This window comes from Bactrocera dorsalis, chromosome 2 (genome assembly GCF_023373825.1).
Source record: "Bactrocera dorsalis isolate Fly_Bdor chromosome 2, ASM2337382v1, whole genome shotgun sequence".
Taxonomy (NCBI): Eukaryota; Metazoa; Arthropoda; class Insecta; order Diptera; family Tephritidae; genus Bactrocera; species Bactrocera dorsalis.
Genome location: NC_064304.1, coordinates 82,845,893 through 82,866,996, shown reverse-complemented (window position 1 = coordinate 82,866,996; position 21,104 = coordinate 82,845,893). Strand labels below are relative to the sequence as shown.

Sequence of the window (21,104 nt, the reverse complement as noted above, 5' to 3'; positions counted from 1 at the left end):
GTATATTACAATTTGCGCTCCTTATATGGCCACTGTAGTAAATGCCACAAGAGCCTATTCGTCTCAGTACTTGTCCCATCCATGGCACTTCTCCCCAAGTGAAAGGCGCTCAGAGAACTTTCCTCACTTTCGTGAACTTTTACTCATGGCTTGTTTAAACTCAACAAAGATTTGTCTTTCCTTGACACTGGTGGGGGGAAATGAAACGTCTTATATCGAGTGAGAAATCTTTCATTCTAGTTTTATTTTGATATTTTCATTGCTTATATACAATTTTTAAAACTATCTTAAATAACTAACTATATGAGTATGTGTATATGTTTGTATGTATTGCAGCATATTGTTTATTGCTGCTTGACATGGGGTTGTTTTCAAGTGTACAATCTAATACATGTACATATGTGTGTGTGTCTTTAATGTTATCTGATCTGTAACTTTATGACTTGTCCTTACCCATGCATTTTTCTTATTATTTGATGCACATTGCATGTACATAAAGGCATGAATATGTTTATGTATATATGTATGTATGTATGTATGTTAATATATAAATAGATATTTATATTTAGTAGAATTTCGGCTTTGCTGATAAGTAAGCATGTTCAATGACATTTGAACATGGCTCTCTCCTTCAAGGGTTAAGAATACTTTACAATATTTCAGAAAACATAAGACCATTGAAAATTATAACGGTTAAAAATAGAGAAATACAATATGCAATGGCAATAGACAAATAGTGAAGATGAATCGGGTGGATCCTTTTTAAACGCCAGGTGAAATTAATGTCCAAATGCAGCATAAGCTAGGTGTATGTACTTGTACGAATACGAGTAGCATTTGTAGTCCGTCTTAGATTGCGGGAAAACTACCTAGATAGGTGAATTACACATGAAAGAAGAACATCAGATGGAGTCTACCGTTTGCGAGAGATCACTAGCACTGTAAAAAATGGTGGATCTGCAGTGATGGTATGGGGGTGCTTTACAACATTCGGCGTAGGACCACTTGTACATGATGAAGCAAAATTACTGGCAGTATTTACAGAGACATTAACAGAACATTGAAATGGAAACTACGCCAATGTTTTATGACTGGATTGGATTTTTCACAGGTTAACGATCCAGAGCAAAGTGTTTCGTGAGGTCTGCCTAAAGCTGGGACTTTAACCCATAGAGAATCTATGGAGGATTATTAAGAATGCAGTTCCGGCGAGAAAACCGGAATAATAAATAAAAAAAGGTAGATTCAAAGGCGTCAAGGGCCCTCGAATCCGAAAATTCATTGGCGAATCCGACACCAATCTAAAAAATAAAATTCGACTAGATTGTCAAATATGCTTAATTTGGAGTTTGCTTTCCGAATTCATGCACAGTATATTGAACAACATCAATTATGCATCCAAAAAGTTTACAAAAATTCGACATCCATTTGAGCGAGACGATTAAAGTTTTGGCAAAGACCAGACAAAGTTGCAAATTTATAGAAATGATTTCGAATTAGTTAAGTGCAAAGCCAGTGAAACTGCAAGAAAATATGGCATAAATTCCCACTTTCAAGAAAAAAAGTTAAAAGACATGTTGATGAATTAGCAGTTAATCACCGAGAAAAAATATAAAATTGATTTTCTGACACCAAAATTATTCAGAAGTATTCAGATATAATAGGCCCTAGTTTTTCACTTTCCTTTATGAATATTTACCACCTAGTTTTACCTCAGCTAACTCAAGCATGGACTGTTCACCAATTATGTAAGGAAATAATGAACAAAATATACACATGTATAATGGAAGTTTTTACAGCAATGTTATTATTCTTTACAACTCCTGACATTTCTGCAGCAGCTGAAAGGTTATTTAGCAAATTAAAAATTATAAAAAATTATTTTGAAATAATATGGGCCAAACTAGTCCCTGACATTTATCGCTAAAAGCAATTGAAAATAAAACCGCATCGAGCCTGGATTTAAACGAAGTCATTTATATTTTTGCAAAAACTAAAGCTAGGAAAAAATTTAAAATATAATTATTAATTAGTCAGTTGTTAAGTCTGACCTTTATATACACAATAAACCCTAAAAACTTCTCTATTTCGTTTTATTAGCCAAACCTGCATCAAGTACCTAACTACGCCACTGGGTAGATTGTGGAAAATTTTAAACAATAAATATGGAACAGATTTTCCAAAAAAAAAATTCCCTAAAAAATACTAGACTAAGCTATAGGAACACGACAAATTGATACCAGTGAAGAAAAAAGTAGATTTTTGATTTTTCATTAAAATTCAGCTTTCAAAAAAATTATAAACAAAAGAGAAGAATATTTTTAGTAAGCAATTAATATTTAACATATTTATATATGGTAATGTTTATGTAAGATATTATTATACATTTACATAAATTTTTAGTAAATTTTAATGAGTTATTGATGATTAATGAGTTTTGTAATACTATGTTCAGACCGACACTTAATCACACGATTTCGGCTGTTGAATGGATTATCCCACTAATCTTAAAAATTTATCAAGATTTCGGCATACAAAAATGACAGTTCCAAATCACTTCATTGAAATGATTTGAAACTGATCCACGCTAAATCTGTCCGTGCGACTCTGATTTTGCGCAATCTACTTGTCAGCACTGGAAAAATACTAGTCAGCACTGGAAAACTGTTACATTATCACAGCTGATTTAGACACTACAAAGGGAAAAAAATGTAAACAAACAATTTTTTTTTAAAGCAATGAATCTAATTTCACCTGAAAATCGACCAAGCAAATGAAAAAATGCATCCATTATTTCTATTATATGGAAAATATTAAAAAAAGACGGCTTTTATTTCAAAATACTATATGACAATCTTTTCTTTTGATAAATATTAAGCGATGTGAATTCATGAATGACAATAACAGCTGTTTTTTGATCTTTCTAACGGCAGTGAGAACACTGTTGGATTATGAAATGCTTAAATGTAATCTAATCTTTAAAATTTTCGGTCTGAACATAGTATAAGCTTGATTAAAAAATTTTCGCCGAAATGTAAATTCTTCATTCACGCTGAGACATCATCAAAAGCCTAACTAGTGCTTCTATACAAATAAGCAACAAATTTGTTCATCCCAAAAAAACTATTCAGTTATGCTTACTTTTAATGTACAAGTATGTATATCTGTGTGTGTTCTAATAAATGTAAATAAACAAAACTTTTACTTTTCCCAAACGATGATGTAGCAAACGACGTATTTCAATAATTTGCGCAGTCGCCCATCGGACCACACAAGATTCGTTTAGAGACAGCCAACAGGTAGAACATAAAAAACACACACTACCCATAATAACGAATTCCTGTACGAATAACAAAAAACAAAAATTCTTATAGATGTGTGTACGCACATGCATGTGTATAATGTTATACCCACATTTTTCGGTTGTTCACGGGCTTTATTAAGCGCAAATTGATAGCGCAAACGCAAGGGCAATTGACAAGTAGCGTTTATGACTTTTCACACCACTATGAGGCAGCTACTAATAATAAATACAAACAATGTAATTATATACAAAAAATATTTTAAGCAGCTAACCGCTTAGTAATCGCTGGCAAATTTTGGTAAGGAAACATTTTTGACATTTTAATTAGTTGACTAATATCGTTGTTTATATGTTGTTTGTTTATAATAAACAAGTAAGGAAGAGCTAAGTTCGGGTATAGCCGAACATTTCATTGCAACTTTCAAGGATTAAAACCAGGGAAGTACTAGGACGAGTTTTCATCCGTTTTCGTTCATTCTAGTCACAAATACGCACCGTTATGAAAAAAAAGAAAGAACGTAACTTCGGCTGCACCGAAGCTAATATACCCTTCACAGCTGCATTTCTGTTAGTAACTATGTGTTCAGTTTGTATGAAAGCTATAGCTATAGCAATCCGATCTGAACAATTTCTTCGGAGATTACATAGTTGCCTTAGAAAATAATCTATACCAAATTTCGTGAATATATCTTGTCAAATGTGAAAGTTTTCCATACAAGAACTTGATTCCGATCGTTCAGTTTGTATGACAGCTATATGACGTTTGCAAAATTTCAATATGATATCTTAAAAACTGAGGGTCTAGTTCATACAAGGTCTGTCGCAAAAGAAACAGGACTGTTAAAAAAAACAACAAAAAATTAATATTTTTCTAAAGATATATTTTTTTATTCAAAGCAGTTTCCTTGTGCTTCGATACAGCGTTTAGCCCGGTCAATTAGCATTTCAAATGAGTGTTTAAGGACATTTTTCGGAATGCTCTTAAAAATATCGGTCGTCGCCTTTTGGCTAGCTGAAGTGTCCTGAAACCAGTGTCCTTTCATGGGCAAATGAAGTTTTCCAAATAGGTAGAAATCACAGGGTGCCAGATTAGGTGAGTAGGGTGAGTGATTAATGGTTAATATGGAGTTTTTTGTCAAAAAATCAGTGACAAACGTCGACCGATGACACGGCGCATTATCGTGCAACAGGCGCCAGGACCTTGCCTCACGGTATTGTGGTCGAGCACGACGAATGCGTTACAAAAGACGCTTCATAACACCAAGGTAAAACACAGCATTAATCGTTTGGCCAGGTGGGACGAACTGTCGGTGTACAATACCCTCGGAATCGTAAAAACAAATCAGCATTGTCTTTATTTTTGACTTCTGAAGACGACTTTTTTTCGGTGATGGCAGATCGTCACAGAGGTCCTCACGACCTTCTTGGAATCGCTTAAACCACTCATGCACTACGGGACAGGCATTGATCACTATAAAATTTTTTCATCATTTGAAATGTTTCAGTAAACGTTTTCCCAAGTTTAAAACAAAATTTAATATTTGCTCTTTGTTTAAAATGCTTTTTACGACCGATGACCAAAAGCTGCTGTCACTTTTTGATCGATAACATCGATTGTAGTTATCCAATTGTCAAGAGATCAAACTTTTTATTTCATATACCCACCAATAGGTGCCGCCACCAGAAACAGTTATATTTAAAAAGTTCTGTTTCTTTTGCGACAGACCTTGAATATACACACACGGACACACAGACAGACGGACATGGCTAAATCGACTCAGCTCAACATACTGATCATTTATATATGTATATACTTTATAGGGTCTCCGACGCTTCCTTCAGGTTGTAAATATATATATCCACATTATTATATATTATAAGAATTGTGTCCTTAAAATTTTGAACGAATAGTTTTTAAGTGAACTTTAGCGAAATTTTACTAAATCTCATGCAAACTTTTCATTCCAATAATAAACCAGATATGAAAATGAATTTAAATAATTTCGCCTTACCATGAGATGAATTTATACTTCGTTAAATAGTTTATGTTGATTTCCGGATTCTACATTTTAAATACAATTTTTGTTAAAACAAAATTAATATGATTCGGAGAGAGTGTTTGGCTGTTGTTTCGTTTCCGTTTGAATTCAGCCTTTCCGTACTTATTCAATTTTTACTTTTAATCAAACCGACGAGGCTGTTATCAAATGACTTGTCTATGAAGTTTGATATTTAACTCAATTTTAGGGTAAAAGTACTAAAGTACTTTGTGGAGTACTTTTTATGTCAGCTGATCTTGGAGGTTTGTCTTAATCCGCAGATGGGTGTTCAAAATTATAAAAAAAACTATACTATATGTGATTTTGATTGAAACAGCGTTGGATTCCTCAAACGAGAGACGAAAACTATAAGAAACAACTATATTGTTATATACAAGTAGCTCGGAACAGATAATCGATTCTGAGTGACTTAACGTCGGCGCAATATTCCGATTACTTTTGTAAATATCGCAAATAAGTAGTTTTGAAATTCTTTAGTGGTTGAACTGATTCTTGTCGCTTTCAAAATAGTATAATAGAGGCCAAATAGGTAATAAAAAGCTTTTATCGTTTTTAATATTTAATAAAAAAAAAGTTACAGTTCCAAAAATAGGTTCTTTTCGAAATGTTCTGAATGTTTTCAAAAGAACTGATCCCGAAGTGACCAAATGTTGTTAAAGTTAGTTGTTTTCATAGTAAATATCTTGCAACCCGAAACCCGTAAAAACTACTAAATAACTCAGTCTACAAACCGGAGCAATTTATAGTTTTGGCAAAAAACTGCTGAATCATGATACTTAAACGTTAAACATATTTAAATAGATAAGTAATTTGCATACATACATTCATGTATAAAGAATTATGCAGATAATGGCTGTTCACCAAATTTCTTGTTTCTTTATATCATGTCATCTTAAACGAATGTAGAACATTCCAGAACTAAGCAGTGTGGACTCATAAAAGCATAAATATATACAGATTGCTTGTTTTCTAGCAAATATCGTCATTCGATTGAACAAAAAAAGAAAACAAAAAACTTGACAGTCTAGTCTAACTATGACAATGTATGTACATATGTATATGGAATTTATTATTGTCTTGCCAATACAACTTGAAAAGAAGTCTACGGAGAACCAAAGGTTGTATCATCATTGACAAGTTCTAGTTCCAACTACACACTTAGACCGGTGAAAACAACGCAAAAACGTGCTACTGACGAGCGATCGGCCGATGTGTCAGGTGCTCTGTCTTCAAGGTGAAACTGTCTGTTTATTTCATATAGTGACGCTGGCTAGTTTAGCTTTTGCATACATTCTGATATATTACTAGACCCAAGATAAATATATACACACTATATACAAGCATAATTATTTATGTATGTGTAAATATGTATTAGTATCAAAAAAAGCTAATATGTCGCACAAAATAAGTAAACGTCATCGTGCTTTGCAATTCTTTGTTTTGTCATTTTAACTAATCTTCTTAACTATTTATACAGGGTGATAGTACTCTCAACTTGTCATAACGCATCGTAAAATCATACATTTTATATTATACTACATAAAATTTAGATTGTAATGCAATGCAAAAAAAATGCATCATGTTTGCTCAATTGAATTTCAACATTATTTTTCTTTATTGTCGTAGACTACAGCGCGCCAGTCGTTCTTCCTTTTCGCTGAGTGGCGCCCATTGAAGATTCCAAGTGTAGCCAGATCCTTCTCCACCTGGTCTTTCCAACAGAGTGGAGGTCTTCCTCTTCCTCTGCTTCCCCCGGCGGATACTGCGTCGAATACTTTCAGAGCTGGAGCGTTTTGGTCCATTCGGATGACATGACCTAGCCAGCGTAGTGGCTGCGATAATCACCGTTGGCAAAGCGCAAAGGACCGCAGAACGGTTCTCTCAAAAACACGTAACGTCGACTCAACAGATGTTGTCATCGTCCATGCCTCTGCAACGTATAGCAGGGCGGGAATAATGAGTGACTTATAGAGTTTGGTTTTTGTTTGTCAAGAGAGGACTTTATTTCTGAATGGCAAGAGTTATTCGGCGATAGATATCGAGGGTAACATTGTTGATACTGTTAATACTGGTTCCAAGATAGATGAAAAAATACGCCTTTGAAGTTATGACTGTCAACAGTGACATGGGAGTCTAGTCGCGAGTGCGACGACTGTTTGTTTGATGACAGGAGATATTTCGTCTTGCCCTCGTCCACTACCAGGGCCATTCGCATCGCTTCCTTTTCAAGTCTGAAAAAAGTAGAATAAACGGCGCTGTTGTTAGGGCCAATGATATTAATATCATCGAATTATAGAAGATAGTACCTTCTCTATTCAGTTCTGCAACTCGAATTATTTTCTCCAAGAGTAGATTGAAGAAGTCGCACGAAACGACTCGGGAGGTTCTTCCCGTCCTGACGAAGCTTTTGGTATTGCTCAACGTCAGTTTATACAGCCTTATTAGTTTTACGGGGATACCAAATTCGGACATCGCGGCATAAAGGCAGTGCCTTTGTGTGCTATCAAAAGCAGCTTTCAAATCCGAAGAACTGGTGTGAGTCGATCATGGGTCTTTTCCATGACTTAGTGCATGGTGAATATCTAGTTAGTTGTTGATTTTCCAGGCTTGAAGTCACACTGATAAGGTCCAATCAGTTTGCTGACGGTGGGCTTGAATCTTTCACACAATACCCTCGATACAACCTTATATGCAATGTTGAGAAGACTTATCTCACAGTAGTTGGCGCAAATATGGGGTCTCCCTTTTGGTGATTGGGCAGAGCAAATTCCAATCGCCGGGCATGCTTTCATCCGACCTTGTTCTACAAAGAAGCTGATGCATGCTCCTTATAAGTTCTTTACTGCCGTGATTGAATAGCTTGGCCGTCGTCGGCCGATTGGGGAATCGGGTTCGCCATCTCCTGGTGTTATGCTTTCACTCCCATTTAGCAACCTTGAGAAGTGTTACCTCATTAATTTTTTAAAATAGCATTACTCTAAAGTTGAAACTCTGAAAAATACATTTTTACTGCTACCTTAATATATTATTAATATGGCATCAATGTGGGAATGAAACGATATGGCAGCACAGAAAAGTCAGAAGAAGAAGAAGAAGAGTACCAGCAAGACGAGTAAGACGCGAAAAAACGAATAAGAAGTGTACGTGCGGCAAGATAAAACTAAATTAATTTTAATATTACATAAACCGTTTCTTTGTATCGTTTAAATCAGTTTTAATTAATAAACCACATTCTAAATTTGTTAAGTGTAATCGGTCTAGACTACCTAATTGATCTTGCCTACATCAATAATATTCTTTTAAATTCATAATTATGACTCACTCTGTATATAATGGCTTAATATTTGCTTGGTCAGTTTCATTAGTGATTATTTAATAAAAAAACTGGCACCTACATATGTATATTGTGTTCAGAATTAGCCAAACAACATTTCCGTTGTTGATACAAACAGTTAAAAAAGCAGCACAAAATTGGCAAAACCACTTCACCGGCAGACGCATTTCAGCTTGTCAATTGTTGAGCATTTGCAAATTGCAATGATTGATTGATCGCCGGTAGTGCGTATACATTAAATTAAATATTCATTCGTGTTTATGTGCACATCGCGTAGACCCTGTAGGAAATATTTTAGACATTGGGATTAATACGTAATATTAGAATATTAGCAATACTAGAAGAAAAAAAACGAATATGTGTGATGAAATATTTTTAAGTAATTATTAATAACTATTTAATCAGTATTTAGTAATAATTAGTTATTCTGCGTGTATATGTAAATTGGAATAATTTTTAAGTCAAGAAAGGGATTCTACATTCGGTATATCATCATAGTTTTTGCAACTCAAATTACACTGAAAACAAATCCTATGCGTATCGAAGTATTAATTATTCAATTAGAAAAAAGATAGGCTTAACATAGTATTATTATATTTTTTTGAAATTGGGAAGATATTAAGAAATGAAGACAGAGCTTATAATTATTATTATAATTTTGTGTAAAATGCCAAATAGAAAATTCATAATTTTTTCCATTAACAGATATTGAGTACTTTATTATAACAGTATCTGTTGTATACTATAACCATAATAGGACCATTGTCAAAGAAAAAGCAAGAAAAAGCGATCAAAAACAATATAAAAATATACTAAGTAAATTCAGAGAGAGAGATTCAGCTCCTACAGGGGACAACATATGTACATATGTATATATATATACCTTAATCTAAACAACAATAAGTGTTTAATTGTAGATGTCCGGTCAGCAGCTATTCAAAGTTTCCTTATAAATAGCACATAATTACAATAACAGAGAAATAATAATATGGCGGAACGCACTATTAAACACAAATTTCGTAATGTTGACAAACCGTGCCACTCAATAGTTCCGTTTTAGCGCTTTATTATTTTGTTTAAGCATTTGAGTCAAAGTGAAGAAATTAGTCAAAACGAGAAAAATGTTAACTTCGTTTCCACCGAAGCTATATCAAACAACATGGCTAGTAAGAACTAAACTAAGTTAACACGTTCCCTGTCCCCATACAAAAATTAATTTTTAACTGTACACGTGCAACACTTATTTTTGAAATTATATTGCTGTAGGCGTTTTTAGAGGTTATCGATGTATTTTTGAACTATCCCACACATCTTGACAGCGATATAACGGTAAAAAAAAATTTGTATCAGCTATGATACACGAACGTGTCACTACGAAGTTGAATTGCATACGCTCTATGTATCATATATGAATTAAAATTAAAAATTAATTTTTGTATGGGGACAGGGATATCATATATCATACATATGTATCATATATGATACATGGACGCTGTACACATGGTACAAGAAAATAATTTTGTATCACATGTGATAAATACATTGGACAGGGAACGTGTTAAACCAGTTACGTTTTCATGTAAAGTTATAAGCATAGTTACTACCTTTACCTGTGGGGGGTACTATAACTCCAATGCTAACAAGCAAGCTATAAAGTTTCATGTTGTTTCAATAAAACTATTGATAAATTTAATTTTTTTTTAATAAGTGCAATCGAGGGGTTTTCTAGTGATCTTTCAAATTTTAAATACATTGTTTGTTTTATTTTATAGACTCGGCGATTACTTTACAGCGACCATTTTTTGTGATTTAAGATTGGAAAAATACCCAGCTCTTGTTGGACAAAATCATGATATACCAGTAGATATAATGATAATTATACTTACAAAATTTTTATAGAAATCTTCTAACTTTAACGCCCATTCCCTATACTAAATGGTATTAATCCGTTGGAATTGATTTGATTATTTTTTTTCTATTATAGGAATCTAGGAGGTTATGTGAATAATTAGTTTATTAGCTAAAAACAGTATCAGATGAACTTTGTATTTCTATTAAATTACTTATATTAGTTAGGAACAATATTTACAAATTTTTGTGAATTAGTTGTTTTTAATACTCATCTGCCTTAATCTCATAGTATGTAAGTAACCCACTCACTATTATTATTATTTAATCAATCGACTGTTGCTAGTGTAACTTTTTTGGAAAAAAATACCATTAATTCATTTTAACGGATTTATTCTGTCCTTTTCTACAAAAACCACATTGTGGAAAAAGCAAAAAAAAAATTGCAATACGTTGATTAATTTTCGGAAGTTTTAACACTCAAAAAATTCTTGCCTCAGAGATTATAAATGTTCATGTTTTTGTATCATATGTGTATGTACGTATTAGGGCGGGTCTTATCATGACTTACAACGTGTTTAGTTCTTCAAGTATGCCTACTCTACCCAAAATTGTTTGGAGAAAGTGATACTGACTTATCTTGCAATGGTTTCGGTTGTAACAATGGTTTCGGTCTCCCTGTTTCAACACAAGGTAGGTTAGATCCTGCAGTTGAACCTTTTTTTTTAAAAAGGTCGAGTTGAAATTGATAATTCATTAAACCCCCGCATATTTGGTGCTGGGTTCTTGAAAAGTTATAGTCGAGTTATCTGGGAAGTAAGCATGGTTGTTAACAGATTTCGATTATTGTTACGATATTATATTTTTTACGAAAGGTATGATTGGGTAACATCACACATCAAATTTGAATGAAATTGATCAAGTATTTCCGAATATACCTATAGCAATTCACTTAAAAGAATGCGGGTCACGTGCATTGTCTCATGTTTGCACCGATTCCTATTAAGCCCTTGCCTTTCATCTTGGTTGTGAAATTAAGGCATGTGGCGCAATTATTAGTATGATATCACACTTTTAGTAGTTTTCGACATAACCGTTATACTGGGAGCGTACGTGGTTACATTTTGTTTTTACCCATATTCACGATATACATATGAAGAGGGGCTAAGAACCTCCCTTTCAGCAAGGTTGGTCAATTTAGTTTTAATGGTTTGGACGATATGTTCATTGAACAGTTTAGGAGAGCCAATTTTAAAAAATTTCAGCCTACAGGTGGTCCTTGCTACTACGATTCCCTGTAGCAAATCGCAGCTTTATATCTTTTTTGAGTGCTCAGTTGACATCTTAAAGAATTTCGTTGAATGGCAGTGGTCTTATCTGCAATTCCAATCTCCCTTGGATGCCGGGGAACATATGTATGTACCAAATTTCATCAAGATATTTCAATTTTTACTCAAGTTACAGCTTGAATAGACGGACGGACGTACAGACACTCCCTCGAATTTGAACTTTTCTCGTAGGTTTAGGTGACACAAACAACCGTTAGGTTAACAAAACTTTTATACTCTGTAGCAACATGTTACGAGAGTATAATAAGAGTTATTGTAATAGAGTTGCAAACTTATTGCTACAAACCTCTTACTAATAAAAATTAATTTCAATAAAATCTCAATTATAAGATTTCAGACATGAATTATGATATTATAGAACTTCCATTAATTCTGCTTTTCTTAGTAAAAGGCTTAAAATATTTCACTTGATTGCAATTTGCTTTTCACGCAAAATTATAATGCCACTTTCTCGTTTTGACGTTCTCCATGCTGCTTTATAATCCCCTGCAATTTTTTTTCATTTGCAAGTGTTAATTTCTCTAATTAATTCACCTACACTTACAGATTGTTTGACATGTGGATTTAATTAGTAAAAGTGACATTTGATTAAGGGAATAAATCGTATTTACTCGCACTTGAAAGATGAGAAATGTGAGAGATTTACATTTATTTAGTGGTTTACAAAGTATACAATATATGTATTCATTTACTTATATTAGAAAATGGTAATTTCGTTTTCATCTCCTTATTGTAGGTAAGGATGAGATAATTCTAGTCGAAACCGCATTTTGCATATTGTATATCTTTCCAGCAGTAAGCTGCTGTAGGCCTAAGAAGAAAATACTAAGATCATTCTATAATATAGACATCAGAATCACACAATTGCTTCTAATGAGAAATATAAGAAGTTAAACCGGATCCTATATAACACATACACAATTATAATTAATTTATAATTTCCAAATATTCTTATTCCTTTATTTCACAGTACCTTGCAAAATTAACTTATTAACAAGACATCGGTCAATTAGCCCCAGATATCTCAGCAAATCTTGATGCTTTCAAGTGTCCACATTACGACCCTATTCATGAAAATATTGAATGTGCTCTACTCTTTTTTTTTTAAATAATTGTATACATAAGTATCTAATATTTTGATGAATTTCGGCTTGTTGGTAATAAAAATTTAATTTGCCAGTCATTTTAAGATGAAGGTGCGCAGACTTCGTCTTGCATACGAACATAACGTGATCCCCACTATCAGGTCTTTCCAAATATTCGAAAAATGTATTTATTTATTTATGTAACAGGAAGACAATGTCGGTGCAGTCTAGCAATGGATGTTAGTAAGAGGGTGAAACATTTATCCCAACAAAGCATAATATTTTAATGGTATATGTAAAAAATTTCCGAACATAGTATGGAAAAGTTGAAAGGTGGAATATTTGATGACGAATGACGATTTAAATACGTCAATTATTGAAAGATACAGATTACATCAAAGTTATAACTGCTCCAGATGTTGAAGTTTGGAAAAGGTTTGTGTTTATAATGGAAAATTTCCTATGCAAACTATTAAAATTTAGGAGCGAATTTGAGTACCAAGTTAAATTATCTCCATAAAAAAATTTATACATTTTTATATAATTTTGGAAATTGTAGTGAGACGGAAGGAGATTATTAACCGAAATATAATATGTAGCAGAAAGTCAAAAGGAAGCACGGAAATCTTAATATCAGTCATGGGACGTCTAGAAAAATATGTGAGATGAATTTTTTAAATGTAGGATTCCGCGCTTTCATTAAGGTTTGGTAGCAAGTCAAAATATGTCAAAATATACTTAACGTATTTACGTACATTTTTAATTAGTAAACATTAATAATAATATTATATTAATCTGCTGTACAGAATGAGTATTAAATTAAACCGCAGCAAGCAGATTAAATTTGAACTCGCGATCCGTTGAGCGATTGTCGCGCACACAACATACCCAGTTATGTATAATAACAGCCTCCTGAACAATCTGAAAAATACAGGTAAAAATCTGGACTTTGGTGAGTTGTTCTTTATCAGATCTCATATTCGCGGAATAATTTAGAACAGGGTAATAAATCTCCGCTTTATATCGTCGGTACACTCGTATATCGCTGCTAATAATCTGGGTTAAAATTGTACTCAAAATTAATTAATTTGACCTTGAAATGGAAAGGAATTTTATCTGGAAGAGCAAAAAAGCAAATATTAAAAGAACAAAGTCCATAAAACTCTTTAGCAGACAAAGCGTTATTCTTTTCTTTTTCAGACGTTTCTTCTTGCCATTTTCTACAAGTCATTTCGCTAAAGGAATATAATCGCATTACAAAATATACGCGCGCAAGTGGAGCGTAATGAGTAGTTGTGGAGCTGAAGGGGCGAAATAATAGCATTGGTAGGAGCAGCAGCTTAAGGCCAATAATAGCAGACAAACACACGCACACACATATGTGTACCGTCAGAAATATCTCTGCGCTAAAATCAGCATTACTCGCACACTCCTGCTAAATACTTTGGTATGGACGCTGAAGTTACTAAGAAAGTGTGTATGTATGTAGTTTGTTGTTGCCATATGTAAGACTATTTCGACGATGACGAAACAAAAGAGCAAAACACACTCTAGTGAAAACAAAAACTTGATAGGAGCCAATTAAAAATTTATAGAATTTTTTGTGCGTTTCTAGACCTGTTAATAATACTAATTATTTATGATTTTGAACATGGATAGTGTTGCGAAGACGAGCGCGCGCCCCAGCAACGCCGCGCATACAGCTGACGTCTACCAGTGGCGTCAACGCGCTGGATAGACGTACGGACGGACAGAATGTATGGGAGTATAGGCAAACTGTCCGTTTAGTCATTTGGATGAACAATTTTACGCACACAAACAAATAACTCGGCAGATATTAACTGTATATATGTATGTAACTATATTCACATGTCTGAGTGTTTGTGTAAGCTTGCTTGTGAGTGCTTATAGCCAGCGCTTGCAAATTGCTATTGGCGTCGTAGAATCGTTGAATAGGTGACTTAAAAGTAAATACCACAACCGAACGTTAAGAACTACAACAATAATAACAGCGAGTCTAAAAATACACACATACTTATGCGCACACACACACTAGCGTACAAGCAGTAATGAAACAAAAGCGCAAAGGCTTTGTGGCCGCGCGGAGCCACCAAAAAAAGATTATAAATGCCTGCGTTTGTCCAGAACTGTTTTACAGTTTAGCATTGAACTCGGCCAAGAGTTCGCAAAAACTTATTCCAACGCCAATATTTGCTGAACACAACACGAGTGCGCGACCGTGCCGCGTAAAGCCGCTACGTAACGTCAATTTAACGCAGTGGCTATTGATGAGTTAACTAAATTTGAAAAATTAATTGTACCAACAATACAGTGGCCGTTAGGCATTGCAATTTTTCGTTTATAGGAAATCCAAAATAAGCAAGGAAAAATAAATTTTTGTTCTTTTCAACGAGCAGTTTACGATAAAAACGGTCGCGTAGCGAGTTCAGCCAAAAATACACATAGGATCGCTTCCTTACATACAAACGCGCCTATAATAAATCAGCAAGTTCGTCGCTAAAGTCTTTTATTTTGTACGCCGCGTCTACCTCAATCGAGTGCGCGCAGCAGATAAGTGATTCCACTCAACTTATTTTGTGCGCAAATCAAATCAGTAACACGAGCGTTTGTTGTCAGGCGGCACATAGCAACCGATTGTCAAAAAATTCATAAATAAATAAAAATGTGCGCTGCGCAACAATGTTTGGTCCTTGCGACCGTCATCAGCAACTGCCTGTTGCTCATCTCGGCGGCCAGCAGCAATTTTCGTACGTTCCCTTTAACCAGCTATATATGTATTTTGTTTTTATTTTCTGCGGCATTGACTACATTCTCACAAACCTCCGCGGCACATTTGATTTATAATTGCAGTTATGTTTGCCACAACATTTCGCTTTATACTCATGTATGTTTGTTTGTATTTTGTTGTTTTCACTTTTAGCCGCTGACATACCGCGCTGCCGCGCAGGCGACACAGACTGCATAACGCGCACATCGGCGAGTTTGGTGCATCAGTATGCGCGCACCGGCTACCCATCGGCAGGCTTTCCAATCATTGAACCCTTCATTGTGAAGCGCTTCGACATATCGGATGGCCGCACCGGCTCGCTGAATTTAAAATTGAATTTCCGTGATGTGCATGTTGAGGGATTGTCCGCCGTCAAGTTTGATCGTTCTGTGTGAGTTGATTTTTTGATTTTTTTTTCAATAATTTCTTAATGTACAAACTTAATTTGTATGTATGAGCGGCGTCAAAATTTTTTATTTGGAGGCCTCATTGAAATTTCGTGCGCGGTGTACTTGTGCGCCAAAAGTGTTCTTCCGCTTTGTTCAGCACACTCCGCGTGACTACGTTCGAGACAATTCAATATCAACTCGAAACAAATTACGAAGTTTTGCGTTTGGCTTTACTTTAAAGATTTTTTTTACTATTATATAACTGGGTGGAAAAGTAGAATGAAATGTAATCGGGTTTATAATACTATTTGGGCAGTAAAACAGCAGAACTATGCATATAAATTACCGAGTTTCTAATCCCACCTTGGGTATGTTCTGACTTTGCTGCCATCTCCTAGAGGCGAATAATTTTTAAAACATTTTTTAGTCCAAAACACCCCAGAAAGCGCATACGTTTCTAATGGGAAATCATCATAAGCAAACGTTTTCAATTATTTCAACATTCATTTATACCGGAAATATGTTGATTAACCAAGCGAGTATCACTCAAGATATATTACCAATCTTAAGCAATTTTAATAAATTTAAAGAAATATAAAATGTTATTTCTATTGATCACAAATAATTCATAAAGTAAGCATATCCTAGTTGTTCCTATATTATGTAACGGCAGTGAAGAAGAGAGGACAAAATATAGGAGACAATGTCTTCTATGCCTGGAGTTTTCAATTGGCTCAGTGCTTTGCAACAATGTTTTGCAGATGTGCTTCTCCAACAGTTCACTACAACTATCTAGAGTCTACGGATTCCGATATTAATTTTTAAGCCATCTTTCAAAAGTACGAACAGTAGGAACAGCCTTATTTGAACCTGTGATAAATACTAATATTCTTATTCTTTAATGGCGTAGACACCGCTTACGCTCTTATAGCCGAGTTAACAACAGCGCGCCAGTCGTTTCTTCTTTTCGCTAAGTGGCGCCAATTGGATATTCCAAGCGAAGTCAGGTCCTTCTCCACTTGGTCCTTCCAACGGAGTGGAGGTCTTCCTCTTCGTCTGCTTATACTAAAACGTTAATTATGTAACTCTAGAGGTAAAAGCATTACATAAAAAATTACTCAGATAAAAATTTCATAGAAGTTAAAACTGGCTCAGCTTTCAAAGTAATGCTCTATGTAGTGTATTATTGATTTCGTTAGTAATTGTTTGAATAATCTTAATGAAATAACTTTTTTGGAGTCGTTTATGTTTTAAATCACCAAGATGAGCACGGAAAGAAATAGCCGAGTTGATGTTGTTACTTTTGTATTTTGTATTATTAGTATTTCCAAAAAAGTTAAAAATGTGCCATAAGAACCATACATTTTCGAAAGTATTTTACATCAACCAGACACCCCAATGTTACGTAAATAAGAAATGTAAGAATACGATTACAACAACTAATAATAATAATTCTCATTTATGCCATATCATGCTTAGTTTGACATTAAGTTCTGAAATCTTCTTAATGCTGTTTGTTAGAATACTAGTGTAACCACTATTTAGTTGCCATAGGTTCAAAGTCTAAGGCGCATATTTAGAAAATCAGAAAATATTCTACCTTTTTGCAAATATTCATATTTACACATTTGCATATTTGCCTAAGTCCCTCAGAATTCCAATTGTGGATAAAAAATTGCTACCAGAATTCTCCAACTTTGTAGATCGTATTAATTGCTGTTTAATTGAATTATATATACGTGTATATGTATAATACTGCAAAAATCTTTTTGCATAAATTGTTTTTATTCAAAATTCTTCTTCGCTTTGAATTTATCCACACGCGGTTCATTAACCTCATGTGATGTTTTATTTAACATTGATTTGTTTGTTAACTGATTTTTAGCTGTTTGTCAACTCACATACATACGTACCTATGTACACATATTTGACAATTTCAGATGTATTTTAAGTATTCACTTTTATTTAATTTATTTTAATCTTATGCCTTTTTTGCTTTATATTTCTTATTTTACTTGATTTTATGGGCATGAGCGAATATATTTAGAAAAGTTTAGAGACAAAAACAAAAACTGTAATAATAGTCATTCCGCTCTACTGGAGCTATGACGAACGCATTTTTGCAAGGCCAAACGGCGACAACGAGCTTACTTATTAATAAAAGTATATTAATTTAATTTGGTTTATTATTTTAGTCAAAACTGTATTTTATAAACTTTATTTCAATAAGTTATATCAATATCCTCTTATTTATTTTTATTTTTTATTTTATATTTTTTTTATTTTTCTTCCCTTCATTATTGTTCTTATTCCTGATTGTTTTCATTACTTCCTAAAAATGAATTTTCATAGAAACCATATTTGCTCAAAAGTCGCTTCTTTGTTGTTCTTGTAACTCTTTAAAACAATAATTGAAGAACCCTTCCTCTCTCTTTGATCTCTAGAACGCAGAGAAGATACTACTTCACCGCTACTCCATCACCCTACATACATCATAAATTAATACTTTACAGAGTAGATTAAAGTATCTATTAGTATCGAGTGGTTAAGGGATATTCTTCCCACTGAATAAGCCTGTAGGCCAACAGAACTATAAAAATTATACCTAGGTAAAAATATCTGAGATTGTATTAAAGACATTGGCCTTATAGAGCCTTTGAAAATACCCATAGACCTTATCCAAGTTTTGACGCGGGTGAATATCGGGCGAATTATAGACATTTCCGGACTGGAAAAACTGTCTAGCCAGTTCTTGAAAGTAAATCAATTTAGATTGAACTTGCTTTCGTTATCATGTTTTACTTGCTAGCAATTTCTTCCCATCATTTCGAAATAACTCAGTGGAATATTCATCAACACCGGCTTTGGTATTTCTACTTCTTATAGAAGATCGTCTGCAGCATATAGTTATTTGAGCATCCCTAAACCAAATATATTCTGAATGTCAGTTACTGAGTCGACTGTTTCTTTTAGATATACATATATTTGAGTTTTTTTGAACATCATTTTCTCTACAGAACTCCTCTTTTCACTAAACTGTCCGCTATTAGTGGCCCAATATAATAGTATATAGCTGCCATTTAAGCCGATCGATCAAAATCAAGATAAAGGTCTTCAAAAAATATATATTTTTTTTAATAACCTCAATTAGACTTGAAGGTTGTTTATATCAAACAAAGTGCTTCGAAAATACTATCAAAACGTTTTCCCTTTGAGGCAAACCGTTAACATGCACATAGATTGAAAAAACACATGACTACCTACACTTAAGTATTCAGTGCTTTATTGTGTTCCATTTTCTAGATTTTTAAATATTTATTTCACAAGAATTCATTATTTTCACGTCTTCATATTTTACAGTGGTTTCGAACGCGATCCTGCCACAAGTAAATTTGAAATGTACGGTTCATTCCCAAAAATCGCGCTGCGTGGTAAATATGTCGCTGACGGACGCATACTGATTTTGCCCATCAAAGGTGACGGTGACGCCGACATTGTGCTGCACAACCCCAAATTCTCCGTAAAATTCAAGCCAGCACTTCATCCCAGGGATGGCAAGACATACCTTAGCGTGGACAAACTGAAAGTGTTGGTGGAACCAAACAGGTAATAGCAAAAATATTAATTGGTTTTCATAAGCACTTCAAATAATTTGTGTTCATATTTAACCTTTAGAATGAGTATCAAGCTGACAAATCTGTTTAACGGTGATCCAGCACTCGGTAGCAATCTGAATGAGTTTTTGAATCAAAACTGGAATGAGGTTTGGACTGAACTGCAACCCTCTGTACACGTGGCCATTGCTGAGGTGGTGAAGAGTATATTGCAGACACTCTTCAAGCGTTTCGCCTACGATGATTTGTATGAAGACTAAATGAGCACTTGGAGTTAGCATATTGACTATATATGTATAAGTAAATGGGTCTGAAGGAAACCTAATGCTGTATTTCACTTTCGGTTTTATTATTAATCGGGTATTTTAATTTATTTACATATTAAGTGGTTGTCGAATTTGAACGTTTTATATGTATGTGGTGCAATAGAAAATAGCAACAATTTTATCGTGTTAGAATTGGCTTACGAAAAATTTTGTTTGTGTGTTGTTCTATTTGTTATGAATTCCTAATCTTAAAATAACTTTAAACAATGTATTATGTGATTTTGGCTTAAAATTATATAAAATTATTTAAAATTTTATACCAACTATAAATTTATAAGTAAATAATTAATTGGATCAAAACAAAATTGAGATTTGTTGTTAGCTATTAAAATTATATATATGTATGTTTAATAGACATATATATTGTCTATATATGTCAGCAAGGATTATTAATAAGCACAACCGGAAATCGTAATAAACTATATAAATGAAAATAATTCCTATAATCTATTTAATAATTGTTTCGAAGCACATATACCTACATACATACTTACATTTTTCTTAAGCTCTTTTGGTAAAACGATGTCCAGTAAAGATCACGAAAGATGCTTAACAAAGGGGTTGAAGTTCCAACATACATCAAACGCATCATTACTGATAACGAGACATGGGTTAACAGTAAATATTGGACAGTAAACATTCATATCTAAGTTTATAAGTTTTCACGCCTTTAACTTCATTTTTAAGCCGACGATAGTCATGCGTGAAGTTATATTCTTGTTACCGTTTAACTCATGACAGGTTTTTTATGTCAGTTATAAACCGATTGTCACATTAATAGGATTACATGTACCATACTTGGCTATTATATACGTAGTAGTTAAAACTAATCGATATGTCAACGTTTAGATAACAAGTTTCCTATATGCACATGTCGTGATTAATGTAGCGGATTAACACCTTAACCTGAGTATTCATAATTCATGATTGATATATTCAAATACAAGAAAACGGTGATTTTTATTTCTATGTAATTATAATTGCAAAACACAGATCACTGCGACCAC

General features: G+C 33.7%; 1 protein-coding gene across 1 annotated transcript; it reads left to right on the top strand.

Annotated features, from left to right (window-relative positions):
• The first annotated feature begins 15,124 nt into the window (after positions 1-15,124).
• Positions 15,125-20,534, top strand: LOC105226547 (protein takeout). The gene is made up of 4 exons (XM_011205466.4): positions 15,125-15,748; positions 15,922-16,159; positions 19,518-19,763; positions 19,833-20,534. Exons 1-4 carry the CDS (start codon positions 15,664-15,666, stop codon positions 20,029-20,031), a joined length of 768 nt encoding a protein of 255 aa, XP_011203768.1. The 5' UTR covers positions 15,125-15,663; the 3' UTR covers positions 20,032-20,534.
• Positions 20,535-21,104: the final 570 nt, after the last annotated feature.

Bases quoted from the DNA above. Each gene is read 5' to 3' on its own strand.
- LOC105226547 (XM_011205466.4), top strand. From the start codon at position 15,664: ATGTGCGCTGCGCAACAATGTTTGGTCCTTGCGACCGTCATCAGCAAC. The intron at 16,160-19,517 runs GTGAGTTGATTT...CATATTTTACAG, and splicing joins GTCAAGTTTGATCGTTCTGT to TGGTTTCGAACGCGATCCTG. The intron at 19,764-19,832 runs GTAATAGCAAAA...TTTAACCTTTAG, and splicing joins GTGTTGGTGGAACCAAACAG to AATGAGTATCAAGCTGACAA.